This window comes from Mycteria americana, chromosome 16 (assembly GCF_035582795.1).
Source record: "Mycteria americana isolate JAX WOST 10 ecotype Jacksonville Zoo and Gardens chromosome 16, USCA_MyAme_1.0, whole genome shotgun sequence".
Classification (NCBI taxonomy): domain Eukaryota; kingdom Metazoa; phylum Chordata; class Aves; order Ciconiiformes; family Ciconiidae; genus Mycteria; species Mycteria americana.
The window spans coordinates 7,412,759-7,440,017 of NC_134380.1; the positions used below are offsets into that span (position 1 = coordinate 7,412,759).

At 48.3% G+C, this 27,259-nt stretch overlaps 1 protein-coding gene across 1 annotated transcript in view; it reads left to right on the forward strand.

Moving 5' to 3' along the window:
• Positions 1-27,259, forward strand: part of CACNA1G (calcium voltage-gated channel subunit alpha1 G) — a 101,182-nt gene that overhangs the window by 42,895 nt on the left and 31,028 nt on the right. The window contains exons 14-24 of the mRNA XM_075518657.1: positions 2,250-2,343; positions 2,928-3,112; positions 3,263-3,709; positions 9,381-9,481; positions 10,673-10,796; positions 13,723-13,791; positions 14,666-14,850; positions 21,395-21,521; positions 24,843-24,968; positions 25,581-25,670; positions 26,262-26,454. Of these exons, the coding sequence (XP_075374772.1) occupies positions 2,250-2,343; positions 2,928-3,112; positions 3,263-3,709; positions 9,381-9,481; positions 10,673-10,796; positions 13,723-13,791; positions 14,666-14,850; positions 21,395-21,521; positions 24,843-24,968; positions 25,581-25,670; positions 26,262-26,454 (1,741 nt within the window). The remainder of the gene's footprint in view (positions 1-2,249; positions 2,344-2,927; positions 3,113-3,262; positions 3,710-9,380; positions 9,482-10,672; positions 10,797-13,722; positions 13,792-14,665; positions 14,851-21,394; positions 21,522-24,842; positions 24,969-25,580; positions 25,671-26,261; positions 26,455-27,259) is intronic.

The window sequence follows — 27,259 nt, forward strand, 5'->3', positions numbered from 1 at the left end:
GATCTCAGGTGAGATGCCACGTCACAGCGCGGGTCAGGGTGTGAAATGGTCCCATTCAGGTCTGAGCAAGCCGTGGATCTCCGAAGTGCAGCACGCTCCAAACCTTACTCTTCTGCCAACCTCATCTTTCTCTTCACCACTCCCTTCCCTTTCTGTCCTTTCTGAGAAGTCTGGCTCTTCCTTCAGCACAAAAGCCCCTTCCCATCGTATCCCAGTGTGTCAGTCCCCTCCAGTACAGGCTGGTTTAGCCGTTGTACAGTCTGGTCCATCTTGACATACCCTTGTTTCCCAAAAGGATTTTAACTCCCTGTTCTCTCATAACCCCTTTTCTATCCAGAAAGGCAAACTGGGAGTGCAAGAACAGGTAACGGGCAGCAGCCCCGGCTGCGAGATGCTTGCCTGCACTGTACTGAGTCTGGCACGTGGTGTTTCGGAGGGGATGCTTTCTGCCTTCCAGACGTGGGGTTTGGTGCTGGGGAGGGGGGTGGGAAGTCCCCATGTAGCTCTGCTTTTCCATCTTGGCACGCATCTTATCGTGCACCCTAAAACTTTTCTTGGGGCTGTTAAAGAGCACTCCAGGAATACAAAGCACATAAAATTCTTCCCATTATTTATTCCTTTTTTTATAACCCATTAGGGAGAATGAGTAATTCCTGGCAGGCCCACTGATGGGCTGAGCTGGGAGCCTCCGTGGGGAGTGTACCTGGAGCCAGCTGGAGCCTCCGTTCACATGGAGACATGGTTTTGACTCTAGCGAAGTTCAGGCCAGCCTGACTTTACTGCTCCCCCTTGCAAGGTGCATTCCTGACCTTTGCAGTCTGCGTCCTACAGGATCAGCTTCCCTGAATAACACAGAAGTCCTGGATCCTCAGGAGGGGAAGTTTTGAGCCAACACTTCACACCACACGCTCTTTTACCTTAAAAACATGTGTCTGAGAGTGTCCAGTCTGCCTGGCAAAAATCCCCTTAACTGTTTAGTGACGCCATGGGGGAGTATTAGGGCTCATCCCTCCGGGGTTTTGCTTAACAAAGAGGCGCAGGGCACTGGACCTTGTCAGATGCCATTTCTTCCTCCCGTCCTATGCTGGAGCCCCTCTGGGTTTTTACAACCAACAGGTACCCGAGCACCAAACCTCCGCAGTGCTGGCCAGGGCTCCTGGGGACGCAGCTTAGCCTTGGTGGGGTTTTCTGGGGCTTCTGGTCTCTCCTAGCTGAAGTGAGGGTCTGCTTGGCTTCTTTCATCCCGGCATCCTCCCTCCCTTCCAACCTCTCCTCCCTCCCAATGTACATCGTGATGGGGCTTGGTGCCCTTTGCCAGAGCAGTGGTTTCAGCCGTGAATCCTCCTCTTTTGGATGGGCATCATTCTGGCGAGCACCATTGCCTGTCGGGTGTATCCTGACTATACCACACCCTAAGCGCCTTTCTGCAGTGCCAATGGACAGAATCAGTGGGGTGCGCAGGGACGTCCCTAATCAGGTCTGTGCCACGTGACTGAGCGAAAGCCTGGGCACCGCGCTGCGAGCAATGGTAAACCTCTTCTCTTTCCTCCCAAGGATGGGCCTATGTCAAAGCGGGCAGCTCTCGCTCAACCCCTGGCGTTCGAAATGATACAGCGGAATTTAAATCCCCAAAATGATACGGCGTAAATCCCCAAAACGTCTGCTTCTGTTGTGTGTCGCAGCTGGGAGGGGAACAGCCACCCAGGGCAGTCGTTACCAGGTTCTGCCGCCTGATCCTCTCTGCGCCGGCGGGGCGTCCATCGGCATGTGCCCACTGGCCGTGTTGGAAAGCCAGGGTCCCTTGTGCCCCTTCTGAATCCCGGATTGCTTCATCGAAGCATCGCTAGAAAGAGCCACACACAGGGAGTTTTAAGCCATAGTGCATAAATTGAGAGATGAGTAGGGTCAATTTTTGTCCCAAAATTGCTTATCAGATATCTGTCCTTCCCTAATATCTGCCCAGTATGCAATTCCAGCAGCAAAAATTAAGCAATGGTTTGGTTTTTTTCTGATCCCTTTCTGGGACCACGTTTGGAGCCAGAGGCAGTCTGTGTTCCTGGTAGGAGGTTAATTAGTCTGTGGTATAAATATGTGCATGCGTCATTTTGTGAAAGGTGATGTTGCATCGTGGTACGAAATTCAGTGGATCCATAGGTGTGGTGTTGGAGACGGGAATCCGTTTTTTCAGAGGGGTGTCCGTGCACTGCGGCCCTTTGCCCTCCTTGCTGAAACCCTCTGTTTTGCTCCAGGGTGATGCTTCCAAGTCTGATTCCGAGGGGGATCTCTTCCCCCGCAGCCTGGAAGAGGAGGGAGGACTTAAGAAAAACTTGTCGAATCCAGCCTGTGAGTAACAACCCCGGGAGGATGGGCTTTTCCTCAGCAACCTTGCTTTTTTGTGAAAACAATGCGTCCTGAAGGGAAGAGCTCTCCTAGAGAGAGCAGCACAGCCTAAGTTGTGGCACGCTTGACCAAGGCAAGCAGGCTTGTGGCGTGGGGTTGGATCGTGGGATGCAGACAGAGACATGATGTCATTTGGGCCATAATCTCCCCGCTGAGCCCCAGGTTTGGGCTTTCAGGGTCGCTCTGCAGGTGCACAAGTGGAGGAGCCGCAGGGAAGGAGGACAGAGGGAGCTCGGCATGGGCAGGAGGTTCCCAGGGTTGGAGCTGGTGGGTGTTGGTTGGAGGGTTGAGGGGCAGCAAATGACAGTCTGCATCTGCTCTCCTCTCCCGTTAGCACCTGGTCCCATTCCTGATTTACATCCCCCTGCTAGGCTGAAGGATGGGCGCTCAGCTTTCCAGAAGGGCTTTTTGGCCCCCATCCTCCTGATGCGTGGAGGAGAGCCGTCCCTGCGCAGCTGCTTTGCCTGCCCGGGAGCAGGTTGTCACACCCTGAGGTGTGACACCTAAAACCCACTTGTGTCTTCCAGTGATGGCCCTGAGTGACCACCCGGAGCTGAAGAAGAGCCTGACCCCACCGCTCATCATACACACCGCTGCCACGCCGATGCCCATGCCCAAGAGTGCCGTGTTTGGAGACGCAGCGCAGGGCTACGAGTCCCGCCGGGCCAGCGGCGTCTCCATGGACCCCGCTGCCTACGAGCTCAAGTCCCCGGTACTTACGTCACCTCCTCCTGCCGATGCTCAGCGGCTGTCCGTTGGGCTTGTGGGGCTGTCCGTCCATCCATCCGCCCCAGCTGGTGCAGCAGCAGCCCGGCGTGGGGCGGGTGGCATGGGGCTGATGCTCTCCCTGTCCTTCCCTCAGCCCAGCACCCGCAGCTCCCCGCACAGCCCCTGGAGCGCCAGCAGCAGCTGGAACAGCCGCCGCTCCAGCTGGAACAGCATTGGCCGGGCCCCCAGCCTCAAGCGTCGGGGTCAGAGCAGCGAGCGCCGATCCCTCCTCTCCGGAGAGGGGAAGGAGAGCTCGGAGGAAGGGGAGAGCTCGGATGAGGAGCGCTCCAGCCGGGCTGGCAGCTTCAACGGCTCTTTGCCTCATCGCATGGAGTCACTGGAAACAAAAGGCTCCTTCGACCTCCAGGATACCTTGCAGGTGCCTTCTCTGTACCGGACCAGCAGCATGCATAGCAGCCGGACCTCTGCCTCTGAGCACCAGGACTGCAACGGGAAGACCTCTCCGGGTCTGCTGCTGCACCAGCTCCACCTGGATGACCCCCGACAGGACTGCGATGACTGCGATGATGAAGGTAACATGGTAAGGAAATGCCAAACCCTCATTTTGGGCTTTTTTCCTTGTCAAAGTGATGCATGTACCTCTCTCAGGAGCCACGGGTGAGTGTGAAGCAATGGCCTGCTGCAGGGGCTGGGTCTCGCCAGAAGAGCACCAGAAGGTCTCTGGGCTGTGGATGCCACCGTAAATGGGGTTGGCATCATATTAAGTATTTCAGTGCAGTATCAGATGGTTCATGATGGAGAGATCAGGGCAAAACCCCCCAGGTTCCACTAAAAGGTGCAGAGCGAAGGCTCTCTCTTGGAAATATATGCTCCTCTGGTTTTACCTTTTTTTTTTTTTTTTTAAAAAAAAAAAAAGTAACTTCCCCACTCTTCAACCATTATTCAGCTTTCTGCCCCCACGCACAGCAGCAGACAATTTCTGTTGACATCAACAGGCAGGGAAAGGGTGGGGTTTGGTCCCCCATTCCCATGGCAGCGTTAGTCCTGTAGAGAGGGTGGTAATTTCAAAGGCTTAGCATTAATTTCAATATGAAGAGACATTAGCCCAATAAGTGTGTCTCTCTCCTGGGCCTGAACAGTGCCATGTAGGAAGTGTTCGCTTAAAAGGGCTGCAAGCGCAGGGAAGGGATGAGGGTCCCGGGCTCTTTTTCCACATGGATGTTTGTATCTTAAGGGAATAAAAGGAATTTGGCTGCTTTTCCGAGGTTTTTTGCATGGCTGGCAGAGAGGGGCTTGAGCTGGCGGCAGGGTGCCTGCAGGGACTGTCCTGTCGGGATGTTCCCAGGACGGTTTTGGGGGGTTTTGGGGGGTTTTCTGTTCTTCCGAGGTTACGTCTTTGTTTCACTTTACCTTGTTCTCAGGCTTAAAAATGTGATGGTCTGGTGTGTCATCCCCAGGGGGTAACTGTTTCTGTTGGTGAAGCAGATAGGTTTTGAGTAGAGGCACGTGATGGTAATCGGAGCAGTACTGAGAACATGAAAGCTGCAGCTTGTGGGCATGATTTTACTGTATTTCATTGAGTTTGTTGAATGAAAATGGAATTTGGAGCATGTGAAGGGATGCAAAAGGCAGCGGTGAGTCCAGAGAAGGAACAGGAGGAGAAAGAGAGTTAGTGCTGGCAGAATGGAGTCACTCAGCCGTGAATCGCCTTTAAAAAAAGCCATTATCCCATTACATCTCCAGCATGGATCCTCAGCCTGGGATTTTTACTGATTGTCTTAACCTGGTTTTTAACCTCCATAAAATAAATTGAATTTTAAAGAAAAGGAGCAGTAATTATTTTTGGAAAAAGCACTATTAAAAGTGATCAAGAGACCATGCTCTTTATTGCTAGCTAGGGATTTTTTTTCATGCTCCAACATCTGCTGCTTTTTCCAGCTCACCTGGTCCGAACATTCCGCAGGTCCTTTCCTTTCCCCCCACAAGATCAGAAGCCAGCAGCTCCCCTTGCGCTGGACATCGTGTGATGGGACACGTCCATCCTCTTCCGTCCCACCCAGCCCCGCAGCCCCAGCCAGCGCTGACGATAGGCTGTTGAATAAGATGCATGTTTTTAATCTTTATTACGGCAGCCGCTTTTAGCATAAATCAAACTTCCTCTTCTGTGTGCCGAGGTCCGGCCACGTAGGGTTAGACCAAAGGTTCCTCAGTCCTCTTCCCTGGAGTGGTCAGAAGCAAATGCCTAGGGAAAGGATAGGCAAAATAGGGTAAATTTGTACCCCAGCCCATGGTATAGCCACAACTGGGACATCCGCAGCTGGCCGGTGCCTTTCCCCATGCTCCGAAATACGTCTGTGCTGCAAATCACTAAACCAGACGGATAGGAAAATATTGCTTAGATTAGCGAAATGAGCCCCCAGGTTGCGGAGCTTCCCTTTGCGATTCCCTCCTGAGTTTGGGGGGGATGCTTTGCCCCAAAATTAGCCTTGACAAAGTCAGAAAAAAAGTAATTATTTTTTAAATGAAAAAAAAAAAATAAATTCAAAACTCCCCCACCAACAAAAGAAGAAAAGAACTCAACTGTTATTCAGATCAAAGTAATCCTAAATATGCCCTTCTGCAACAAAGCCTTACATCTCTCCTTGCTGGCTGGTTTTGATTGCCTCTGTGCAGAAATAAAAGGAAGTGCAAAGGCTTCGTTTGGATCTCCCAGGCTCCCATTATATTAGTGCCGCTCCACTGCCTTCAATGAGTTTATTCTGAATTTACATCCCTCCAAGGGGCCAGAATCAGGCCTCTGATAGCTCTTCTCCCCAGAAGTATAAAATCAGGGGGCTGAAATCTGTTCTTCGTTGCATGAATGCAGACAAGGAGGAGCTTCACGGAGAGAGCGATCTGCTGCCTGGTTGGGTTCATGTGGCTGTGACCGAGATCAGGGATCTGCTGCGAGGTCTTTGTTGTTCACATCTGCTGGATTTTGGATGCTTTTGGACGCTTTTCACCCAAATTGCTGGGTGCTCAGAGCAGAAAGTGAGGGAAATATCAAATCTGCAACCAAATGTGTCCCCTCCTCCCAAAATCCGTGTTGCACGTTGCAATTGCAGCTCCTTTCCCCGTTGCCTATTGCACTTTTTTGCTGTGGCGTGCGGTCCAGCTGCTCCCCGAACCCTCTCAGCCTGCCCCTGCTGCATATTTAAATTAAATAATCAGGTCCTGAGCAGCTCCGTGCCGTTTCCAGCTTGCTTGGAGGTCTGTTGCCTCTCGTAGAGCGTTTTTCAGCTGTTCCCCCCCATCCTTATAATAAAGCTTTTATAAATCTAAGCCTCGCCCCGACTCCAAGGAGTGGATCAGTCATCTTTTAAAGCCAACTGCCACTCATCCTGCCCTGAGAACTACATTAATATCTGAAAGTCCTAAAAAAAAATAAAAGCAGCTATTTATCAGCAGCTATGGGATCGGAGGGCCCCGTTAGCACACTGCTGGGTGAAGGCAGCACCGCTGCCTCTTAGTGAGCGGCATCACACCGCGTCCTGGCCCCTGCCTGCGTCCCGGTGGGGGGAGTTTGGGTGGTCTTAGCCAGGGAGATTTTGTCTAAGTCACTGGCAACTGAATTAAAGAGTAGTTTTCTTCTCCCCCCCCCCCCCCCCCCCCCCCCCCCCGCATCTTTATTCATCCTGTCCAGGTGTGTTTGATGAACAAATAGATATGATTTAAACCACATAATTGATATATCGCTTTGAACATAATGCAGGCTTAAGCAGCAATCAGCCTGATTGTAAGCACTTGATGCGTGTCTGGACCTCGCAGAGAAAGCATTTGATGGGACTTAGGCTGGAAATGCTTGGGGTTTATTTCACAAATATCTTGCATTTGGCTCAAATTAACTGAACTGCACTGTTCCACTGGTGGATATCTGGAGTAATTTCTTTGACTTTAGATTTCTGCGGATGTACTTGGCCCCGAACGGAGCAGCCAGGCTGCAGCCCTGCCTGAGCCGGGCCCGGCCGAGCCCTGGTGCTCGCCCTTACTCTAATACGCTGAATAGAGAGACATGATGGAAGATCACTTTTTGCCTTTGTTATCTGATTTAGCCCATGAACTGCAAGCTGCAACAATTAGCCAAACCCCAAAATATCTTTGGCATTAAAATTGGACAAAAGGAATATAAAGAAGCATTCTGTGCTGCTGACGCATTACCATTCACTACAAATCCCCATGATAAATACCAGAACTGCTTTGAATAATAGATACTTCTGGAAACCTTCCAGCTTGCAAAATGAACTGGACTGAGTTGCAGCGATTACTCCATGTCCAGAGGCTGGAGTACCAATCGCTGTTCTCGCCGCAACTTTGAGCAGACACCTGATTTTTATCCATTTATTTACCTTTGTTAAATCTATGGATAATTAAACTAACTAGGCTGCTCGAAGGGATAGCACAACTCCAAGGATGCATGCTCTATTAAATACAGTTTAGAGAGAAGGGAGCAGTTCTGACTCCTTGTCTGGAGTTGGAAAAGGGGTGTGAAAACAGCCAAGACGTGGCCAAAACCTACTGGTATGCCATGGCGTGGTCTGTGTTTGCGTAGAAGGGGAGGGAAGGATGGCTGGCTGAAGGGAGAGGGGTAAAAAGATCTAGCTTTTTTTTGTTATTCAAACTTTTCTTGTTATTTTCACAAGGTGGTTTTAATTTTCTGAAGGGTTCAGGTTGTCACCAAGTGCTTTCATTAAAACCGACACTACACTAGCTATTACCCATCGCTAATGAGACCCCTGGCTGAGTGCGTATAGGAACAGAAAGCGCTTCCTCCATTCCACTCAATTACCCTAACAAATCCCATTTTTACAGTCCAGAGTACCTCCAGTTGCTAACAGTTTGGCTCCAAACGAATCCCCCCTCCCCGTTTCTAGGGCGAAATAAATAAAAGTGCCTCAGCCCCGGGGTCCAGGCGCTCCTGGGGTGCGAATGGCGATTCCTGCACTGTGCTTTGCACCCCTCTGCATGCTCACGGCTCTGAACATCTGCAGAAGAAAGCTTCAAAGAGCCCGTGCAGCCACGTTCCCACGTGCGTTCCCATCCAAGCCCCGGTGGTAGCAGAGAAATAAGGGCAATGAAAGAGCAAGGATTCTTTTTTATTTATCTGTAAATGCGAAGCACCGTGGTGACATTGCACACACCAGTCTGTGGATTTATCTTCTGGTGCTTCGATTGGGAAGGGCTGCGAAAGCCCTGGCATGCTGGCTGAGATGTTTGCCTGGCTTCTGCTGGTTGTCTGTGCACAAGATGCTAGCACTGCAGTGTCAATTGGATTAAAGATCCTGACCTCCTCTCGGAGACCTATGGATGAGAAGGCGACAAGACCTAATCCAGAGGCTGTTGCAGCTGGGATGAGGCTTCCCCTCTGCATCCAATTTTTCATGTTTTTAGTTGGCCTGTTGGCCAAGGCTTTTACAATCTGCCATCCTGGCCTTAAACGACCTTGCAGATGGTCTGAAACGTAAGTATGCATGGCTGAGGATGCGCTGTGGTTTCAAGTAGGAATTAATTTGTGGGAGTCGGGTGGCCCATGTTCATGGAGAAGGTCAGGCTGGCCATGATGTTACCTTCTGGCTTTATAATCTCCCATCTAATCTGTTCATGCTGAATGAGAGGCAGATGCTCGCCATTGCATTCCTGGACCAAAACTCAGGTCCCAAATGATTTCTTCAGCTTTCCAGTGGTGCACAGGCATAGGGCTTGGCCCAGCAAACAGCAGGAATCCCCCCCTCTGCTCTCTTTATAACCTCTGACATATGCATTATATATTCTTAAAAACACCCCAAACAACAAAACCCCAACAAAAATACCCAAAAGACCTTAGAAGATTCAGGCAAGCATCTGATGAGTATCTGAAGGGACTGAGGCTGATCGGAGTGGGTTATCAGTCCTCTCGGCAAGGGTTTTATTTACCTTGTTTGTCCTCTTGGCTAACTGTGCATCAGATGCAGTTACCGTGCAGAGGAAGAAGCAAGACCAAAGCCTGCGAGGTTGCAGGGCCAGCACAGCACTCGCCCGGCTGCCAGAGCTCCTTACCCTACCCAGCGGGGTCTTTTTTGGAGAGACCATTTAAACTCAGCTTTACTGAGTTCTTGGAGATATGTGTTCAGTGAAAAATTGCCCCGAGTCTTTTGCTTGGAAGTTTTGGGGATTTTTACTGTTTTAACAATTCTCTCTGTGTTTTCCTCCCGGTCTGCTGTACATTTTCCTCCTAGAGCAAAAGGGACCGCATGAAGGCGTGGGTACGGGCACGTCTCCCCACCTGCTGCAAAGAGAGAGACTCCTGGTCCATCTACATCTTTGCCCCTCACTCAAGGTAAGGCACCTGTGCTCGAGCAGCAGCAGCGTGCTGGGGATGGATGCCCTCGTTACGATGGCTTCATCTGCCCATCTGTCCCAGATGGGGGTCTCTGTGTCAGTCCACAAAACTTACAGTCCTTGCTCCAGCACTACGTCAGGGTTATGCAGCAAATGGCCACCGGCTGCAGAGCCGCTCCAGGGCGGGCATGGCCCTGGCGTAGGAGCGTCCAGTAGAGACCCATAGCCCAGGGCATGGCTACAGCTTTATCGAGTTCATTGTTTACTTTGTCAGTGATGCCAGTGCTCTGCAAGTTTTTCACTCGTCGGAGCATGGGTAGTATGAAGCAGGGGGAAAGGTGCTGCATTAAGCAGAGAAATCTGAATTTGCCCCCAGTGCACACTTACAAGACAGCAAAGGGCACTCCCTGACCTCCTAAACCTGCCTCTCGACCTGGACTTCTCTGTCCTCCCCCTTCCCCTCCTCCCTCTCCCAACAACCCCCAGAAAACACCCTCTCCTCACCTGCAGGGCCCCAGCTCTGCCCTTCCCAAAGCTCAGCCATGCCTGAGCCACCTGGGCTCTGTGATCTCCTACCTGTTCCTCTGGACATTAACCCACGCTTCACGAGGGTTTCCTGTGTTTGAGCTGGTGGGCCCTGGACAGCATTCGAGTTCATTCATACAAAGATTAGAGAGATTTTCAGAAACAGACTTTAGGAAATGTAATACGGTATTATAAATCCTGGGTCAGTGTACAGCCATCTGTCACAATAAATAGCTTCTGTCCCTTTGTTCCATGTGCGCTCAACCCTTACGGGGTTGCTGGGAGTATTTCTTCCTTTATTTAAGCTAAACCTGAGCAGTACGGACCAGGCAGGGGGTCAGATCCAAACCTGGCCCCATGTCCGAGTTGGGGAAGCAGCTGCTCTGTTTCAGGTGACCCAAAGGCCCCTATGAACGTTACCAGGGCTTGAAATTTGTGGCCCAATTCTGTAGCTCGGATTCTTTTCTATTCATACCCCGATCTGCCTGCAGCGTGCGGCTCTGCCAGGGAGGGGATTGGGAGATTGCAGCTCATCTGCTTTGCAAACGGAGCTCTCGATTCCCCTGCCATGTGTCGAGCCGCTGCGTTTCTCCCCAACCAGTCGAGCATTAATAGCTAGTCTGTGTCTCCTCTTTTTTTTTTTTTTTTCCTTCTCTTTCGGCAGATTCCGTCTGATGTGCAATAAAATCATCACGCACAAGATGTTTGATCATATTGTCTTGGTGATCATTTTCCTGAACTGCATTACCATTGCCATGGAACGACCCAAAATCGAGCCTCACAGTGCTGTGAGTTTCCAAGGTTAACGTTTTCCTGTGCTCCTCGTGGAGCCAACACCCGTGGCTTGGACCCCACTGCTGTGCACTTGGTCTCAATTTCTTTCTCTTTTTTAAATGGGAAGCTGCCAACACACCCTGCGTATCCTTTGAATTAGGTACAGCAACTCTCCTGGTCCCTACCCAGCGTCCTTTCAAAATACAAAAGCAGAGCTCATGGCCTGCAATGTATTGAATATCCCATTTCTGCAAGTACAATCAAGGTTTTAACACATGACATAAGCATGACATCTGTCTCAGTTTCCTTCTCTGATAAACCTTCAAACACTTCTCCTCTCTCAACCCAATGTTCGTTTCTTCCATCTGTTCTTCACGGGCACGTATGTGTGGTGCGAAGGGAATGGGGGAAACTGTTCATTTCATACTCTTCTCTTCCCTTTGTGTATCAGCTTTGTTGTGACACAAGAAAAACTGAATTGATACACGCACAGTAATGCCATTTCCCTGAACCATTTTGTTTTAATAGACTACGTAAGGATTTCTCAAACCAGACCGTCACAGCACCAACATCCATCAATCAGAGGGGCAGAATCATCCTATTGCTCTTTTATTTTAGCATAGATTGTGGCTGAGAGATACGCTGGGCTCTTGCTGATGTATTGCAAAAGACTGCTCATATCGCAATCGCATAGAATCCTGTTTTGTTGATGTAGGCGTGTCAGGCTGTTCATTTTTGTGGATCTTCAATGTAAGACCTTAAAACTGGAGTCTTGGCTGCTCTGTGTCTATTTTAAGCTTTCCCTAGTAGTCCTCCTTACTGTAATAGTTTGCCCAGCGGTCCCTCCCCTAAATCCATCTTTTATCTTTTGGTTATCATGCAGTCATGATGCACCAACTCGCAGCTGCAAGAAGAGAGCAGGACTCCCTGCCAGCTGATCTAGCAGGTGGAAATCACCCTGCTGCTCCCCAAATGGGGCACCCTGAGAATGTCCCTTGAAATCCCAAGTGCTTCTTTGGAGTCCCTTGCTATTTCCTCTGAGAGTCACCATTCACCAAGGCTGGCTCCAAAAGGAACAGTAGTTACACAGAGATGAAGGGAATGGGGTGACGTGCATGAGTCAGAGGAGTCCACAGCAAAGAGCTGTAGCATGAAAAACCAGTGCTTCGTATATGGGAGGAGGAGGATGTGCTGTGGTGTCCCTGGGCATTGGAAGAGCACAGAGAGGAAAGGAGACGGGGACAGGGACTGGTGTGATGTTCATCAGCATCAGGTTATAACCAAGGGAAGCAAAATGGGTCATCCAGGGCTGGAGCTGAGCTGGACCATGGTCTGGGAGCAGCAGGGAGGAGAAGGGGGATGCTGAGCGGTGGGGCAGGGAGCAGGGAAGCCAGGAGGAGTGCGCAGGCTGTGCCTACGCTGATGGAGCTCTCATCTGGAAACCGAGAGAGTTAGTTTAGCTTGAGTTGTTTAAAATAATTGTACTTTGCTTCCCCAAGCTGTGGATTTTCTAGCTGCTTCAAGCGAGTTCTCTTTCCCTGTCCCAGTTTCAGCTGGCTTATCGGAACAGGGGATGCTGTTGCTAGCCAACACACGCTCCCCCATCGCAGAGTGCGCAACATGGGCCGGGGAGATTATCCTTCAAAATAGCCACACGCTTGTCAGAGAGGAATGTAATACCCTCAGTCTCTCCGCCATGCTATTGCTGTTTTATCTCCGGCTCCACAAGCAGGTCCCTACTCTCTTTCTCCTGCATACTGCCTACCCCTCTACAGCAGTCTTTTGTGTGGCAGTCAGCTAACGGCCAGAGATGTTTCCTATCACAGCTCAGGCAATCACAGTGCAGGTCTAGGACCTAATTAATTATGGACCCAGTATGGAAACAAGCTATTCTGTGGTTCCTGAGTCACTTTCAGTAAATCATGATCTGGCAAGCGAGAGAGTTGCCAAGGTGTTTTGTCTTGTTTAAATTGCATCTCATTTTGAGCGAGAGATCTGCCATCTCTTACAGGACTGCTCTGTAGGGAGAGGCAGAAATAAATCCAAAATTGTTATTAGCAGAACTGGGGCTGGTTCAATTGTATGCGCACATGCATACATGCATACGCATCATCTTTCCTCCAGCTTCCACCTTCTGCTGTCCATTTCTCAGTACAGGCAATCAGAGATTGTTCAGGGATTAGGGAAAAGTGTAATTTATTTAATGATCATCATTAAAAAGAAAGGTTTCTGCTAACTACAGATAGGGAACCAGTCCATGGTCTCATCTGTAATCACTAGCAGCTATTGCAGAGCGGTGGCAGTGAGGACTGCATGGTCTGGTGGATAGCGCAGGGGACTGGGAGATGGGGCTATTGGGCTTCATGCCCAGGTCTAGCCTGTGGCTTTGGGCAAGTGAATCAACCTTTTGGGGGCAGGTCTCAGCTGGCGTAAACCCCCAGAGCTCTGCTGGCTTCGGCGGAGCTGTGACAACTCATGCCGGCTGCGCTTCGACGTCCCGCGGGTCCTGCTAGCCTTGCAGCGCAGCCACTCTAATATTGACTTAGGTTCTAGGAGAATTGGGAGCTCAGTGATATTTGCACTGTGCGGTGACGTCCGCAGACGAGGGGCAGGTAGAGGGTTGCAAGCCTGCTCCAAGGGGGGAGATGTCCCTGTTCCTGCCGGGGGGGATTTGGGGGCAAATGGGGGCGTTTGGGGGCAGGTGCCGGCGGCTGCCCCTGTCCATGGTGCTGACACAGACCCGGGCACTGGCCGTGCTGAACCGCGCGGAGCTTTATTGTCTAAATATTTGGATTTTCCCCTCTTTGCGAGCAAACAGGCTGAGACTTGTTTCAGCACAGAAGCTGGAGAACAGTTAGCAACTGCCCAAATATGCACAGGGAGATGTACAGCTGCAGAGAGCAAGCTATAAAACATTGTCTCTCATTTTCTTTTTTATAGGAACGGATTTTCCTAACGCTCTCCAACTACATCTTTACAGTAATCTTCCTGACTGAGATGACAGTTAAGGTAAATGTAGCTGGAGGATAAGTGCGCCTGCATTATATTAGTGATATTTTATTACGGTGGACTCGCAAAATCTTTAGGTCTACCAGCTACAAGCGAGGTGTATGTTTTCCTCTTCTGGATCATATTCAAATACCCACCACATGCCTTATTCTGAGCACGTTTTACATCAGAACAATTTCACTGAAGTTGCTCTTGATTTACACCATTATACGAGCAATGGGATGCTTCAATTTAGCAATCCTTCCCTATTCAGCAAAGCTCTTGAACACATGCTTAACTTCAACCATGCATGTAAGGCCCATTGTCTTCAACAACCAATTCTCCTCGACAGCCTAAGCAGCTATGTGCTTTCCTGAGGAGGGAGAGACTTAAGCACGTTGAAACATTTTGCTGGATTTGAGGCGGGAGGCTCAGAAACCCATTGCTGTAAATCTCTTGTGTAATTCGTAATCATCTCGCAGAACAATTGCTTTTTCTTTGGAAAGTTTCTCTGGTTTCTTTATTTGCAAAGCTTGTAAATGATTGCTTTGGGTCAGCCACTCTGAACCTTTACTCCAGCAGTCTGTAGGAATAAAATACGATCAAACTTTTTATGCCAGAGCTAAACATGTTAGGAACAGTTTTGTGCAGCTAGGTTTAGCTGCGTTAAAAATATATCAGCTGTAAGAGACAATCTGGGATGTTTCTGCAGAGGTATTTTTACAATTCTTGCAATATTACACTTTGCTGATTTGTATAATTAGGCTTCTATACTGGGAAGCAAAGGGACTCACAGACTTGTATCTGTAAATAATGCGTTCTCAGCAGGTTGCTAACTGGAAGAAACATATTGGATGTGATAGTCATAATTTGTTGCAACTTGGTGTCTGGGCAGGTGGTGGCACTAGGCTTGTGTTTTGGGGAGAAAGCCTACTTGAAAAGCAGCTGGAACGTGCTGGATGGGGTGCTGGTTCTCATCTCTGTCATCGACATCCTGGTCTCGATGGTGTCAGACAGCGGCACGAAAATCCTGGGGATGCTACGGGTTTTGAGGCTGCTGAGGACCCTGCGGCCCTTAAGGTAAGCAGAGGATGAGGAAGACCTAAAAGAACGTAGCGTGGTGCCAAAGGGGGAGCTGAGCCTCTCCTGCAAGCGGCAGCATTCACGCAAGGGAAGGGGCAGGCGAGACAAGGGCACGGCATCTGTCGCCAGCGTTGTGCCCAGCCTCCTGCTGCTCCGCAGACAATGAGCGTCCGCAGGTCCTGCAGAGCTGCAAGGAGCTCCGGGCACTCGCTGTGTTTTGGGACCAGCCCCGAGTGCGGTAGTAAACTGATCAATGCCTCTTTTGCTCATTAAAACACACATCCCCTGCTATTTGTGTTCTCATTTGCTCTGTGTAAAGTGCAGCTTAACAGCTTCTTCTCCCCCTTTCCTTCAGGCAGTCAATGGCTTTTGTAACAAAGAAGGAAATTAGTAGCAGGTGGCAGATCATTTTTAAGGAAGCAGAGACTAAACTGTTGCTTAACCTAGAATGCGAAGAAGCTTTTTTTTCCTCAGTTCCCCATTAATTTTACAGAGACACTTATTTTGAAAATTGTCCAGACAAGATGAAAGCAATTGTCCCGCTAACTTGGTCCCCCATCTCTGACAGCAGGCAGTATCCCATGCTCCAGGGGCAGGCACCCCTCTGACAAGAACCTGCCCAAGGACCAGCCTCTTCCAAACAGGCATCTGTTTTGTCCCGTACCCCAAGGCATGAAGGTTTCTCTCCATGCTAAATGCAGTCCTTCCTTAATACCATTGTTGCTGCTCTGGTTATGCAGCCACTAATAAACCTTCCTGCTCAAAGCATCTTTGTGTGTCTGTTCTATCTTACTGCTGCTTCCTTCATAAAAGGTTTGCTTTGAGTCAGGATTTTCTCTTTCAGAACAGAAAAATAGGACCCTGCTTCTGGCGTAAGATGTTGTTTTACTATCCCTGTGTGAATAATAAGTCTGAATAACAATGGCCGTGCCTATATGTATATTTTTTCAAATATTCTCAACAGCTATGAAAGACATTCTGTTACATTGGGCTATGTGTATGTTGTGCCTGGTGAGTTTTAGGACGTGAGCTGCTTTAATCATTTTTACCTGGTCAGATAACGCCATTGGTGCGGTTCAGCTCCCTGACCATATGACTAGACTGTCTTCCTACATGACTCCAATTCAGACTTTTTTCTCTTTGTGTGTTTCCCAGCATCTCCATGTCAACTGTAATTTCTAGGGGCAGTTTCTGCCAGATTGCTGGTTCAGTAGATCAGCTCTGCTCTTCTGTTTTGGCTGATTTTTGATGCATGTTAAGAAGATACACAAAATAATCTGGATAGCTATGGGTAAAAGAAGGATCAATTTCCCATCTCTGAACTGTGCAACGCAAGTTTCACTTTTGGGGTGGTGTGGTTAAAGTGGATCTAGAGGAGGAGGTTTGGGTTGTGCTGAGCCCTGCTAGAATCAACTGGCTTGGCTTGTGCTGAGCCTTGCTAGAGTCACATGTCTGACCTAGTAAAAGCCCTGTATGCTTCTTTGTAGATCTATAGGTCTGCCTGGCCAGGACCTGGGTCTTTGTTTACTAGAGCCTTTCTCTGCAGTCACCTATGTGCATGAGTAGTCTGCGGTTACGGGGAACAATCCACTGAGTAGCTGCAGGCTGGAGGAAGACCTGCCATCTGGAGCATGTGCAGGATTAGACTCTTCCATTGCTATTCCATTCCTGTTGGCATTTGATATGTTTTCTCAAGAGAGCGTGTGAATGTTTTCAGCCAACATACTGCTTTCTACTACAAAGAAAATATAAAAAGACAGCAACGAGCCCATTCCCTAAATATGTTCACAATCAGTTCTATTCCCCTGTAATTAGATTTGTAGGAAATGAAAAAGCAGCCATCAAACTGGGGGCTTTCAGTAAGTCATAAATCTCCACATGTGGAAACCCATCTGCCTCTGCGATGCACATCTGGGCTGCCCTGAGCACGCCTCTGCCCACGGCTGCCCGCTCTGCCTTTGCCACAGGCTGTGCGCGTGGCTCAGGGATCTGCCTGGGACGTTCAGCTGGATCAACATGGGGTGACAGCTGGGACAGGCGACCTGAGGTCTTTGCACACCGTGGCTCCAGTCCCCGTGTCACGGTGAAGTCCCCTGTGGAGACCAAGCTGATGTTTTTCCTTTCCAGGAAGGCGTAGGGCAGAGACCAAAGTGAATGCTCCATTCCCACCACAGAGGAGCTAACCCGGCTCCTTCCGTCCTCCCTTTCTCTGGCCACTTGGAGGCAGGGCTGCAAGGAGGACACCTTCAGTGAGAAGCCAAGCCACAGCTCTGCGTGTCATACTCAACTCGGGGGCAGGGACAGCCCCCGTAATCTCTGCATTGGCTTTCCTGGTTGATGGGCTGAAGGCGTTCTTCTTGCAAAAGACCTCCCTCATTCTGTCTCTTATTTTCTCCTGTGAAAACAACCCCGTTGCTTTACACAGTGCACAAAACCACGCACGCTTGTGCCTTTTGCACAGGCATTAAACAAACTGGCCTGTGTGGTAATCACGGGCTTTTGATTGCATGATTGATTATCAGCCTCCAAATTGAATCCATGAGGATTCAAGCCCAGCTTTATGACCAGAATTCCAAAAAGATATTCACAAAGGAGTGACGTTTAAAGATGTTTCCATGACCCTCTGATGTTTCAGCCAGTGGAGGGATTGCTTATACAATAACATTCCTTCCTAATGTGTTCAACCTGCTGTTGTTGGGATCAAGTGTTGTAGCTTAAGATATAAGATAAATCAAAATTGAAAATGTATTCAGAATTAATGTGGATGGACTTCAGTGCTGTTTTACTCCCTACAGAGTGTGGGCTTTGACTTCCAAAGCAGATGGATAAATTATTCACTTTTCATACCATTGCAGTATGAAATAGTCATTTCATATACTTTCTTCTATCTATCATATTATCACCTTTGCTAATTTTTTTTAATCTGTGGAGGAAGGTCTTCATTAATGTTGATCTGCTACTTCATCTAAGTGCTGCTACTTCTTCTGAGAGCTCTCATCAGACCAGCAGGCTTAATGTTAGTAAATGTGATCCAGCTGGGGTGAGGCTGGCAGTGGGTTTGGAGCGTCTCACACCAGGGGTTTAACAGCATTGGGAATGCTGAGACCAGCAGAACCAGGAGGAACTCGAGGGATTTCATTTCTTCACACTGAAAAAAAAAAAAGGTCTCATTTCAATTTCCCCATTTGTCATATGCCTAATGCAGACTGGAATTGTCCTGAGTGCAACCTCGGTGAGCCTGTGGCTCTGGCACGCCCGGAGGGCTCCAAATCAGCTGCAGCCTTCAGCGATAAATTGCAGGAGCGGTGGGTCAGATAATATGAGTTTACAAGCCTGGTATCAGCAGGACCTTGGGCAATATTGATGAGGCGTGGGGTGCTGTACGTTGACATATTGGAGCTGACACTAATAATCTGGAAATGCTGAGGATTTCATCGGCACTTCTTAGGGAGTTATCAGACTCTCAGGAGAGTGGCAGGAGTCTTTGCACAGACTTGCCTTGGCATTGGATCAGGCCCTTAGTTTGAGGCCGCTCCAAGGTCTGAAGGTTTTCATTAGTAAGAACTATTATTTTGCAAAATGTTTTTGAAGTCTTCTTTCCCTGTAGGGCTGGAAACAGCACTGGCGTGGAGCTAAACTGGTGGCAGCTTTTACCCCCATGCATTCACATTTGAGGAATTCCCTGGTTGATCAAAACTCTGAAAGCAGCCAAATGCTGCACTTTTTCAGCCCTTTTTTTCTCAACACACATGACTTTGCGAAGTCAGACGAGTAACCTCCTATTTTCTCTCTCTGCTGGATACCAAATAGTATCTCACAAGGGAAATCACTTTATTATTTCTAGAATAGGCTTTCTTAATAAGCGTTGGAGAAAATTATCAACTTTAGACTCTGGAGACTAAATTTCTTCCTTGTTCCCCAAAATTTAAGGACGCTCCAGTAGTGCAGACCACAGGCCTTCAATTTAGAAGACCTGACTTTGGTTCCATCCTGTGTGACAGTGGGCAGAATACCTAAGTCAAGATCCCTAAAGGCACCAAAGTACCTAATTTCCATCAAAATAATTGGAAATGAGGTGCCTGTATACCTCTAAGGACATGGCTTGCGGTCCTCCCATGCTTCAGTTCCCCATCTGTAGTTTGACAGTTGTAGTATTTCACCCAGGACTGTGTGAGGGTAATAGGTGAGGTATGGTGAGGTCTTTAGGCCATCTGAGGATCTAGAAGAGCAATTCAGCCCTAGACTGTCCAGCCCAATGCTTGCTTTGTGCACTGAGATGGAGTGGGAAGAGCCCCTGCCCTGCGGACACTGCCTGTTAGGCTGGAGTAACCAGCTCATTGAGTTGGGCACGCTAACCTGCCATCCAGCCTCCTCTGCTAGCTGGCCTTGGCTCGGCTCTCAGCATCGGTGCGGGTACAACGTGACAGCAGCAGTGTAGCTGACCCAGTGAGGACCTCAGCCTGGGCTAATTCACGTGGGCAGTTTTGGCAGCCCACGCCAACCAGTCTCCACGCTGCCACGGCTGCATGGGGTCCACACCATGCCCTGGAGCATCTCAGCCTTGAGTAACCTTCTGCTCCCTGAGCCATCTCACCCCCCAGCTCGTTCCCTAAAATAACCCAGATCTGAGCATCAGGAAAGCCAAGGTGTCTGAAATAGGGAGCCACAGCAGCTACCTGGAAGAGACACCCAGCGTGAGGAATAGCAGCATCTGCCTTTTGTGTTTCACTGGTAAGGGAGTGGATAAAAATACCACCATCTGTTTCTTTTTTTAAATGATAATTGATGAGTTACCCTTGACATTTCAAGTAAATATTTAACCAGAAAAAAGAGAAATAATTTTTAGCTTTTCAGGATACTGTTTAAAGCCAACAGTTTTTGAAAGACCTGGTGCCTGTGCACGGAGCTCTGCAGTTTGCTAAACCTGTCGGCTCTGAGGCAGGAGAGGGCTGGTGCAGGCTTGGCTGGGGTCCCAGCTAAGGCGATGCATGTCGGGCATGGGGACCTCTGCTGGGAGCACCATATCCTGGGAGAGGGAGAGAGGAGGAGAACTTGGATCCTCTCCAGGCAACAAAGCTCCAGCTGGCTTCAGGCGGTGCAGCCAGACTTGGGGTGAAACGGGAGAGGCGGTGAGAGGACTCCCACGGCAAAGGAGCGAACCAGGCAGAAACAAGAAGGTGGGGAAGTTTGTGGCACTTTTGAGTGGCAAATGTTCAGAAGAGTCACCTGCCGGTACCCAGCAGCACACGGACGCTTCCTTCCCTCCGACTTACACAGCAGACAGCTGTTTCTGCCTTGGGAAAGCACAGTTTCTATGGCATCAGTACAAATTGATTTACAGAGCTAGTGAAATGCTTAATTCCAGTTGGCATCAGGAGGAGGGAGGCATGCAACCTCTTCAGATGCCTTTCTCAGTCCCTCAGCTCTCCACCTTCAGGTCTGTGAGCCTGAATACCTCATTCATCTTGCCTGTATGATGTAATCCTCTGTTATGAAATTCTGTGTGGTACCAGACAGAGAGGAGCTACAGAAATAAGGTTAGATGCCTGTGGTCCTGCTGGTGACGTTTCACCTGGATGACACCACTGAGGTGGTACAGCGGGTGTAAAGCGGAGACTGTGATAGTACTGAGGGGCAGCACTATAAGGACACGTACAGATTTTTTTTATGATGAGGTGGTGAAACACTGGCCCAGGTTGCCCAGAGAGGTGGTAGATGCCCCATCCCTGGAAACATTCAAGGTCAGGCTGGATGTGGCTTTGAGTAACCTGATCTAGTTGAAGGTGTCCCTGCTCGTTGCAGGGGGGTTGAACTAGAAGACCTTTAAAGGTCCCTTCCAACCCAAACCATTCTATGATCGCTACAGATCTGCAGGCAGCTGTGTAAGAGTGGCTGCTCTGTTTCACAGACTGAGACAGGGAAATCAAGAGCCTTGCCTAAAACTACACAGGAGTGGACACTGGGAGGCCCTCTCTTTGCAGTGCCGGACAGGCTACAGGCATAAAGGTGTGTGTTTGTGGTTGGCCCAGACCAAGAGGCTGGATCCCAGGGAAGGTGTGATCAAGGCTGGAAACCTAGAGAGCTCTTTGGACCGAATGATAGGAAAAGGAAAATGCCAAGGCTTGAATATATTCTAGTGAATGGTAACTAGAAGATGCTGATCAGCAAACGGATCAAGAATAGGTGGTGGGTTAGATTAAAACTATCGTTCCAAGTTTGAAAAATATGGGGCTAGCCTATATATCTTCCTTTCCTAGGTCCTTCTCCAGTGACTTTTCTGGCCTGGCTCCTCACATGTGGTGTCCTCCTCCTCTTCTTTTATGCAAAGCTGTATGTGTAGGCAGAGACCCCTTTCCCTCAAACACCTCCGTGATGTCACAGGTCAATCTTGCAGAACTGCTTCTTCCATCATGCTTTTTGAGTTATTTGTCATTCTAAAAAAATTTTTAATGCTGTTTCCTCCACATCTTCTATTTTGACAGGAGGCAGAACTGGGCAAGAACAGGACTAACATAGCTTTTGTGCTTACTTGCCCCCACAGAGTCATTAGTCGAGCCCAAGGACTGAAGTTGGTGGTGGAGACTCTCATGTCATCTCTGAAGCCCATTGGGAACATCGTGGTCATCTGCTGTGCTTTTTTCATAATCTTTGGGATCCTGGGAGTTCAGGTGAGTCCCCTGTAAGCCTCAGCACCTAGCCCAAAAGCATAACAAGCCCCAGATGGCCCCACATCTGGGTATCTGTACCAATGGGCATGCTATAAGCCTTTCTGAAACCAAACCAATGGGCTGTTTGGCCTTCTTGAGGAATGCTCCTTGCTCCTAGCAAGGAGGAAGCAGATTTCCCATTATTGGTCAGCCATTAAAAACTCATTAACAATTACAACCTAAATCAGTGGCCTAGCTGCACGCATCCCTAGCCATAGCTGAAGGAGCAATGGTTGGAGTCGCTTAGTGGGGTTGGTTTTGCCTCTCTCTGGCTCCCTCAAGGTTTTCTGCCCAGCTCTGGAAACGTGTTCGTTTTGAATCCATAACTTTGCCATGGTTAACAGCCTGACATGACTCAGACCCAAGGGCTTATGCGGCTCTCGGTCACCAGCCCAGCAGCACGGCATGGCCTTTCTACTGCTCTCAAGACACATTTATTCCTGACTGCCCAGTCCTGGCTATATGCCACTTGATGTGTTGAACTTTCTTGAAGCTTCCCTGTTGCATGCAGTGATAAAAAAGCCATCATGATGATCCCCTCAAAGGCACAGAATGGGCTTTCTTCATCCTTTCCCCACCACAAGGACTTCTGCTCTGCCTGCAGCGGGACATGAATCAAGCTGTTTCTCCGCTTTCTTCCCCCAGCCACACCACGGAAGGGTCAGGCCTGAGGCATGACATGTACCACCATAAAACCTCTGCTCAGGGAAACTGTTAAATCCCGTTCCTGTTCCGTCGGGGAGATAACAGGGGACATCTCCCCTCCACCTTTCTTCTAGATATAAACCAACGGGGAAATAGAAACTCTCAAAGCTGAAATTGTTGGTTTGTAAACTCCAGAGAGACCTTGACCTGGAGATTCATTCAGATTCTGACAATTTGTATAACTGAAAGCTTGCAGAAATAGAGATTTCTGAGTCTGCTTCCTGCCAGCTCTGCTGGCAATATCCTCAGTCCCAGGAAGGCAGGAACCTGGGGGAAAAGTGGCAGAGTTTCCAATGCAATTGGTTTCTCATTGCCTGAGAAGAAGAGATTGTTTCATATAAATATTCTGACATAACACTTATTTCTTTCTGAAGTTTATCCGATCTGTCACAGCCAGCTTTGGAAAGCAGGTCTGTTTGGCTTTGTTTTGGAAAGGTGTCTTATATAATATTTTATAGTAATATACTGTTTAAATAATAAATACAGCATTGAAAATAAACAGAGAAGAAAATCATGCCATCCATAACCATCTCAGCAACTAGATTGGTTTAGCATTACAGTACAACAGCATTCATCCATTATACTAAACAGATTCATAAAACTAAGCATATCCCGTAAAACAATATAAAACTCAAGACACAGGAAAATTTATGCCAAACAACAAAACTTGCAGTATGCTCTTTGAATTTCCTCCCTGCTAATTGTGATTGCTTTCCCTAGTGACTTGCAGTCTTACGTTAAATTGTCATGACTATTGATGTGCTTAAGTGGTAGATACAAGCAAGACTGATCCTGTATTCAGGATGCAAAATTTTCAGTTAATATTTATGGCTAATTAGGTGTAAGATGAGGGCCATAGCTATTTTCTATAAAAAGATGATCTCTGAAAGTTACAGTTGGTTTTCCTGTGTAAATATAAACGGGGGATCAAACTAGAGGTTTTTAATGCTATTAAAATCCAGACATCCAGGTTTCTAACAGTGTCTCCTCTTAGCGAGACTGGTTTTATTGTAGAGCTTGTCCACACGTGCATAGTCATTAATAAGGCACAAGAAATGGATTGATAAAACAAGTACGGTAGGAATCACCGGGTCTTTTACTTTTGGAAGTGCTAAAATCTGAAGCACTGGCAGGGATCAGCATTTTTGCAAATGGGGCTTTGTATTTCCAAACCCTGTTAGTAGCTGTGTTACTGCTCCCATCTGAGTGGCATTACAGTCCAGCTCCTGGAGAAGTTATATTTATAGACAATATATTAAAACCAGTTGTTTACCTTCCTGCTTAATTAAAACTTTTCTCTGTGAAGGCTATATCTCCCCAGTCTCCCTTACCCATGGATAGTGTTTCTCCGTGGAAAGATCAGGGAATACTTCTCTTCTTCCATCCAGAAGTTTTATGACTGCGTTGAGTGGTGATTAATTTTGCATGCCTGGAGAACATCTTTCTGCTGTTGATTTCTGAAGGAAACCCATAGAGCAATGCGTGGGTTTATCTTGTTCACTATTATTTCTACTGATATTTGTCTAGAACAACAGATCAAAACCCATCAGCGATTTTCTTTGTATACCCAGGTGGTGTTTTAAGGAGCCTGGAGAGCGGGCTGCCATTTCCTCCCAAAACAGTAATGTCAGTAGTTTCTGTCAGCAAATAAAACCAGATTTGTTGGATGTCTCCTGGGCTTTGATACCATCCATCCTGCTAGCATCAATCATCCTGTCTGAAGCAGTAATCATCCCCTACCACTCTGTTCTGTGTGCGGGAAGCACCAGGTCTAGAATTAAACACATGGAGGCTCATGTTCCTCGGGCAGGTGTAAATCAGGAGCTGACTCCCCAGGAGCTGCGTCTCTCCTGCCTTACACCAAAGGAAATAAGCTCGGTATCAGGTACCCAGCACCAGTTGGGCTTGACTCCTTAAGCTCTGCACAAGGAATAACTTCAGAGACCCCTGCACGGACTGCAGAGCCTAATGGCAGCTGGAGAACAGCATTCCGGATCAGAGACCGGAGCTGGACTGACAGCAGTCTCCATTCAGCGAGAGCCCAACATCACTCGCAGCAGCTCGGCTCCTCTCTGACACGTCCCCTTGTGACCAGTAAGAGCAGAGCTTAGTCCATCGCTGTGCCTTTTTAGTGCCACCTTCCCTCTGCTGACAGAGGGCCCCCGCTACATTTAATTTGTCGGTGACTCTTGAAACCAGCGTCGTTAATTGGGCTGGAGTCGCCGGAGTCATTCCACGTGTGGCAAGAAGCCATTAGCTGGTCTAGGCTATTAGCCAGGGCTACACTTGAGCTGGCGACCCAGAAGCAAAGGCCTTTAGGCCAGTCTCAGATCACTGAACCAGACAATCTAATGCACGAGGTGGGTGTCCTAAATGATGTGAAATCATGCGTTGGCTCATTAGGTGCATATTATGCAGGCTGCTCCACTTAATAACCAGCATGAGTGAGGCCATTTACCTTAACTTCTCTGGTCAGCGTGGGCTGTGCAGAATACCCCAGGAGAAATGCCCATCACCTGCAGAGAAATCCTGTGGACCAAACCCTTACCTTTCCTCTCTTCTTTGCGTGTTTTGCAGCTTTTCAAAGGCAAGTTTTTTGTCTGCCAGGGGGAGGACACCAGAAACATCACAAATAAATCGGATTGTACAGAAGCAAGCTACAAATGGGTCCGGCACAAGTATAATTTTGATAATCTCGGCCAGGTATTAATAGAATGGTAATCTGCTTCTTTGCTCCTTTACTTCCTTGACTTAAAACCTGTGCATTATTATCCCATGGGATTTTCTTACAGGGCACTACCAGTCACAGTAAATATTCAGTTCACATACACAGCATTCTGTCTCTGTAAATCCCAAAGGTAGTGTTTCCAAGCAGGCATACACTTCTTTTCAGAACAGAACAAGCACATGTGGCTTCGTGGAGTACTTAATTGCTTCACTGCTACATAACAAACCAAATATATCTTGCAGAAGGGCTTGTCTAATAGAGCCGGACACTTTCAGCCATCTCTGCAACACAGCCTTATTTTAGCAGCATGGTAAGGACTAATTAGACGGGAGCAGTAGAGACCTGGAGGGTGGAAATGAAGCTGCTTTTGTCTTCGGCTTTGTGGTTTCCAAATTAGCGCTCTTTGCTGAACCGGGTGCTGACATTGATTGGTTTTTGCTGCCAGGAAAAACCTTGGGCATCAAACTGTCCCAGTATCAGACAGGTAACGATAATGCCCAGACAGGAAAGGGCAAAAAGGAGTAAAATGTTACAGGTAAAAGAGCTTTAGTGCAACTATGTCTAACTTTTTTTCCATCTATTTCTAGGCCCTGATGTCTCTCTTTGTTCTGGCCTCCAAGGACGGGTGGGTGGATATCATGTACGATGGCTTAGATGCTGTGGGAGTTGACCAGCAGGTACGTGCTCTAGCGGAGCTGTAAGAAATGAGTTGTCAAAGGTCGCACGTCTTGGCTCTTGTTTTGCAAAATACTGTTGGCTTCCACAGTCAAATGGGGTTACGGGGTTGGGATCGGGGGAGATGTTTAAATCCAAGTCCTGGGGCGCGACAGGGAGTCAAGTGAAAAGTCTGGATTTGGACCTAGCCTTTTCCCTGCAGATTTTGCAACACGACTGGTGTAACTAGCGTTAGGAGAACCGCACCTATCGAAGAATATTTTGACTTTTTAAGCAATTTGGACATTTCAGGAGAAAAGAAGTGCTTTGTATAGGTACAGGTTTTCAGTGAGGGACTTACAATAGCTGCAAAGGTTGCTACTGTCCTGCTGTTGGCAGAACAGAGGTGGTTCTTCTCTCCTCAACGTGCTTTGTGTTTTGGGCGCATTCAGTGAAAATGTCTTAGAGGGCTCTAATTTTCCGGGCACACTGAGCAGAGCACACTGAGATGCCTCAAAGGGGCACCCACGGGTTTTGTGGATGGGGCAGCTGTATCAATTTGCTCCCTTTTGTTTTTGAGGTTCAGTTGACATTTGCCTTCCTCCACTTTGCAGCCAGTCATGAACTACAACCCGTGGATGCTTCTCTACTTCATCTCCTTCCTGCTGATCGTGGCCTTCTTCGTCCTCAACATGTTCGTGGGGGTGGTGGTGGAGAATTTCCACAAGTGTCGGCAGCACCAGGAGGAGGAAGAAGCCAAGAGGCGGGAGGAGAAGAGGCTTCGCCGGCTGGAGAAAAAGAGAAGGAGTAAGGAGAAACAGATGGCTGGTCGGTAGTCTTTCCACATCTTTCTGAGTCCTGCTTGACCTTCCACATGATCCCCTCCTCCCTCCCCTCCCTGCCTCACGCCTGGTGATCATTCTTCTCCCAAAAGCATGTCCAGCTACAAAATTTGCATGAAGGAAATAGTGTCGTTTTAGGCTGAGCAAGGAGCCATGGAAGCCTTTTTAATGGCTGCATGATTTGCAATGACTTTTCCATTGGAGATTATTTAAATTAAAATATAATAATAATCAGACTTGGAGCTTCTTGGATAGCAGAGCTCAGTGTTACACAAATAGTGACAACTGCAAAGATCAGCAGTGCCGGATGGCACCATAAATCTTCTGAGTCATGAGCACTGTTGCTGATAACTGGATTCACTATTTGGTTTATTACAGCCTTGTAATGCCACAGTGATGTTACCTGTCCCATTTATCAAGCAGGTTTATTTATTGGCACAGTAGCACCACTGCTATTCAAGAGTGTAATAAAATAATGGAGCCATCTCATTCTAGTAATGCTTAAAAACTCCTTAGAGAAACATATCAATGCATTTGCTTGAGAAATACAGATTAGAAAAAAAAAAAGCAGTTGAGGAGAGTAACTAACTAGATAAAATAGCACTGATGCAAATTGACCCAAACTCCAAACTGGATGTGCAAGCTTGCAGCCCTGCCTAGAGAAGGCTTTACAGGTGAAAGGAGGCTAGACCTCCACTCTGCCAAAAGTCTCCAACCTGACATGTGTCTTTTAGTCTTTTTTTCTTTTAATTTGATTGAATAAGTAAGGA